At 34.6% G+C, this 5343-nt stretch overlaps 1 protein-coding gene across 1 annotated transcript; it reads right to left on the reverse strand.

Moving 5' to 3' along the window:
- Nucleotides 1-2671: 2671 nt before the first annotated feature.
- LOC112452435 (golgin subfamily A member 6-like protein 2) lies at nucleotides 2672-4465 on the reverse strand. Its single transcript, XM_025012636.1, has 3 exons — nucleotides 4133-4465; nucleotides 3124-3342; nucleotides 2672-2737 (listed from the first exon to the last, which is right to left on the reverse strand). The coding sequence occupies exons 1-3, from the start codon at nucleotides 4463-4465 to the stop codon at nucleotides 2672-2674; spliced, it is 618 nt and encodes a 205-aa protein (XP_024868404.1).
- Nucleotides 4466-5343: the final 878 nt, after the last annotated feature.

Here is a 5343-nt window from a genome sequence, read left to right on the forward strand (position 1 = left end):
TCTATAAAATCTTCTTTGAATATTCTCTCTCCTATGCTCCATGTCCTCTTTATCGCTATTGTAGCCTTCTTCATCCTATCTTTTATATGATTCTCCGCTCCTCCATTTTTCTGTAGTATATATCCCAGATACTTTATTTCTTTGACCTCCTCTATTTCTTCTTCTCCCCACTTCCATTCTCTTTTCTTCCTTCTTCCCCTCGCTTTCTCGAACACCATTATCTTTGATTTCTCTTCCAAATACCTCTTGAACCTCCTCATCATTTCCTTCAATTCCGCCATTAACACTACGTCATCTGCGTATGACATTGTCCATAATTTTTCTTTTTCTATCACAAGGCCTCCGCTTGCCCTTTTTCATTTGCCATTCCTTCCTCTAAATCCATGATGTATAAATTGAATAGGTTCGGGCCAGTGTTGGGCAAAATTTATTCTGAATAACGAATAAAAAATAACGAATAAAATAAATGTATTCGTTATTTGTGAATAACAAATAATTCGATTATTCTTTATTCGAATAAAATAATCACGAATAATTTATTCGTAATTTATCATTTTTATTCGAAGAATGTAACGAATACAAAAAATCGATAACAAAAAATGATGCACAGAGTAAAAATTAAAGTCCTCACTCGTGAATGTAAAGTTGTAATATAATTTATTAATTAATCTATTAATTAGTATTTTTAACATTAAATAAATTAAAACAAAGAAATTAAATAAATTTACAATCAATAAAATAAAAATTTAATTTAATAAAAACCGGTGTCATTAGTTTTAATTAATAAAATAAAAAACAACATAAAAACTAATCTTATTTATAAATAGAAAAAGAAAAATTTAATGAAAAAAGTACATAATCAACTTTAGTTTCCCAAAAGTGTAGATTTCAGAATGTTTTTCTTTTAGTTGGTTTAAAAAAAATCACTTAAAAGTAATTATTATCAAAGTTTATTTTTTATTTAATACATTTTTATTTAAAAATGTTTTCAGAAGCACACGTTTTTCAAACATACTGTCTGATAATCGATAATATTTGGCTGTATTAATCATCGTAGCAAATGAAAATAATCTCTCCACCGGAGCCGAAGAAGAAATGAATGTATCGTATTTTATAAAAACTTTCTTTATTGTAGGATATTTTTCTAGATAACCTGGGAAAAAATGGAGGAGATCTAACCATGTCTGATTTGATAAAATGAGATACAACGAGATCTGAAATTCAAGTAAAGTCAGATCTGATTGGATACAATTTTATCTCGCCAGATCTGCATGACCATATCTAATCACATGCAGCCAGATATGCTGAACTATAATCCGATCTCATCAGATCTGACCATTGCTGCCGTTCGATATTGAATCGTAGATCCAATCGGATCTCTTCCGATCTAATCGGACATTATCTGATTGCTTCAGATCTCCTGAAGTACGAGCAGACATTATGCCTCAGATCTTGTCGAGGCTTGATAAGACCAATCTTGGCTTACAAAGTTGTGTTGCTGATCCAATCAGATCTCTTCCGATCTTGCCGGATCTGAGCAGACCTATATAGTCAGACATATCTTGATCTCACCAGATAAGTCCAATCTTGGCTTACAAAGTTGTGTTGCTGATCCAATCAGATTTCTTTCGATCTTGCTGGATCTGAGCAGACCTAGCTAGACATATCTTGATCTCACCAAATAAAACCAATCTTGGCTTACAAAGTTGTGTTGCTGATCCAATCAGATCTCTTTCGATCTTGCTGGATCTGAGCAGACCTAGTCAGACATATTTTGATCTCACCAGATAAATCCAATTTTGGCTTACAAAGTTGTGTTGCTGACCCAATCAGGTCTCTTCCGATCTTGCCGGATCTGAGCAGATCTCGCCAGTATAGAACTTATAAAAATTTCGTTCCTAAATCGTCTATTATTAATTTTTACACCCAATGTTGGACATTATATCAAATATAATATTAACTCTGTAAAGGGGAAGCTTTTTTAAATAATTTTTGATCAAAAAATCAATTAATTTTTATATTAAAAACAGTTTTCTTAATTTTGAAACATTAACATATATAATAAATATAGTCTCTGCCAATTTGATAATAATTGTTAATTTCGACACCATATTTAGAATTTATTATAAATATTTTATTAAAAAAGTACCGTGCAAAGTAATTAATAATAGGTAAATATAAAAGATTAATGTGTATATGTATATATAAAACATAAATCTTTTAAATTATTTTGCAAACATACCTTATAATTTAAACTGATAAAATAATATAATCACATATAAACTTATATAGTCATACAAGATTATATATGATCAGATCATAATGTTGCATCTCAAAGTATCCGATAGATGGCATCCGACGGAATCTGATTCTCATATTTAAAATTTGATGACAGTGGCGGCATAAGAACGGTATCAGACACGGTCTCGTGCTAAGTTGCGCCAAGTTATGTAAATCGTGGAACGGCACAACTTTTGTATCGTGGTGTCCACTTTATAATAAAGTAGCACATTTAAAAAATAACATTTAGAAACAACAATTTTCTGCAGTGGATGGACACTGGATCGGATCAGATCTACTGATGTCTGATTGGATCTGATCAGATAGGGCCAATATTTTGATCAAACCAGATCTGAGTGAATTGGATCTGATGAGATCTGCTCAAATCTGTTCAGATCTCTTCCATTTTTTCCCGGGAAGATATCTGAGAGTCTGGATCTCCTAGATAATGAAAGATCTAAAAACGAAAACGAAAATATTTGCTTTATGATCCTTATTTTCGTTAGATCTTTCATTATCTAGGAGATCCAGACTCTCAGATATCTTATCTAAAAAAATATCCTACAATAAAGAAAGTTTTTATAAAATACAATACATTTATTCCTTCTTTGGCTCCGGTGGAGAGATTATTTTCATTTGCTACGATGATTAATACAGCCAAATATCATCGATTATCAGACAGTATGTTTGAAAAACGTGTGCTTCTGAAAGCATTTTTAAATAAAAATGAATTAAATATCTTTTTCCTGTACTTATTTATATACTTCCAAGCTTCCGCTTTGTTTTTAATATTCCTTATCTTTTCTTCTTCCTCGCTTTCGTGCCTCCCCTTCTGCTCCTTACACCATTACACCATTCCTTGTGCTCCTTTCTTTCCCTCACATACTCTTCTTTTCCGATTTTTCCCTTCTTCCAGTCCCTCATCAATCTCCTTAATCTTCTTTTCCTTTCCTTCCATTCTTTATTATACCATTCTTTTCTTCCTAATCTCCATGGTATTATCCTTTTCTTCTGCTTCGTGATAGCGCTCTTTACTTTTTCTTTCATCTCCTTCCAGATATCCTGTATTTATTTGTGTACTCGACCATCCTTCGCATTTCTCATAATATTTTCTCCTCCCATCTTCTGTCCAGTCGCTTCTCTCTAATTCCATTTCTTTCTTCCTTCTCCCCGTTCCACCCGAGATCCTGTCAACTCCACTTCCAGCGAAACATGGTCCGATTCCGTTTTAATTCCTTCTTCCACCATATTTATGTTGTCTCCTGCTCTGTCATTCTCAAAGACATAGTTTATAACCAATGATCCCAAGTCTCCTATATAAGTCCATGCTCCTTCCCTTCCGAAACTCCCATTTAATATTGTCCATTCTCTTTCTTCTATTTTATCTATTAATATACGTCCCTCCCTATTTACCACTTTATCTACTGACTTTCTGGTCTCGCTTCTCTTTTCTTTTTCTTCCTCCTCATTTATCGGTCCTTCTCTGCTTCCCGTCCTCGCGTTGAAATCACCTCCCACTAGCACCCATCCTCTCCCTGTCCTCTCTCTTCTCTATTCTTTCGGAAAAACATCTCTGTTTTCTAGCATTTCGGTGCTTTCATTCCATTTCCATTCGCAATTGTCAATCCATATTCTTTGATATCCTACCGTTGCTTTCTTCCCCTTTTCTCTCTCTGCTTTAACTATACTCCATAGATGCTTTATTTATATCTGCCTCTCTGTTGCCGTCAGGTTGTCATCCATAAATATTCTTGCTTTTCCTATCTCCTTCCTCTTTGCCATTATTTCTTTTTTATCCTCCCATCTATTGAATCTGACTAGCGTCATTGTATTCTCCCCGGCCAATTATTACCTGTACTTCGTCCACTTTCACCTTCTTTTTGGTGATTTTTTCTTCAAGGAATTTCTCCATCTTCTCTTTTCTTTTACCTCCATTTTCTACTTTCATTCCTTTTATAATTATATTATTTTTCCTTCTTCTCCTTTCGGCTAATTCAGAGTTTCTTTCCATCTTCTTCATCTTCTTCATTAGTTCCCTGCTCTCTAGCTTTTCCCCTCCGCTATTCTCCATTTTTTCTACTTTCTCCTCTAACTGTTTTATTCTATTTTCTAAACTCGCTTTTTGCTCTTCCCAAAGCATTTCTATCATTCTATAATCCTCCCTCAGGTCGTGTATCTCTTTCATTATCTCTTCTTTATCCTTCTTTCTTTCTCTCTCTCTTGTTCATCCATTTTCGCTAAAATCTCTTTCAGCATTTTTTCCGCCTCCGTGCCTTCTTCTTTCTTTTCCTCTTTTTTTATCTTGTTTGGCGGCAATCTTATCACTCTTTTCTTTACTAAAATTTGCCAGTATTTCTTTTTCAGCTTTTTCTGCTATTTCTTTTTCTTCCTCCCTTCCTCTTTTCCTTACGTATTATAATTGATCCTTGGCTTCCTGTCCTATCTCTTATTCTTGACAGCTCCTCCGCCCTCGTGGATCTGCCTCCTGTAATTCTACCTTTTTCTATCGTCCTGCTCTCCTTCTCGTCTTTCTTCAAGTTAATATCTTTTTTCTTGCCCTCCTCTCTCTTCTCGTCCATCTAAATCCTTTTCTTGCTTTTTATCTCTTCAGCACCTCTTTCCTCCTGTCACTCTCTTCTTTATCGACATGCTTACGTGATGCTCCGACTCTGGTTTCTTCGTGCCTGCTTCCGATTTTATCACCTAACCTCTAAATTATCGCAGCAACACAGAATCCCCGAACTCGTCTGTAATGGGTGCATCCCTATAGAGAAGGAATAGCGGAACGGAACAGTAACGGAAAAGAGACATGGTGGGGGTTAACCAATCAGAGTAGTTTCGTTTTAATTCCGTTCCGTGATATAGTGAGTGGGTTCCCCATGGCACGGAGCTGTTACGGAACGGAAAAGAAACGGAAAAATTTGTAACCTATCCTGTCGAAAGTTTGCGAATAAGTGCTTGGCAGTGGATTGATCGCTTTTCAACATATTTTTGCAAATAAAGAGCAATATATGTCGTCATTGGTAGGTATTATATGTGAAAATAAAATATATATGTTAAAAT

This window comes from Temnothorax curvispinosus, unplaced genomic scaffold (genome assembly GCF_003070985.1).
Source record: "Temnothorax curvispinosus isolate PA1 unplaced genomic scaffold, ASM307098v1 QBEX01003405.1, whole genome shotgun sequence".
Taxonomy (NCBI): domain Eukaryota; kingdom Metazoa; phylum Arthropoda; class Insecta; order Hymenoptera; family Formicidae; genus Temnothorax; species Temnothorax curvispinosus.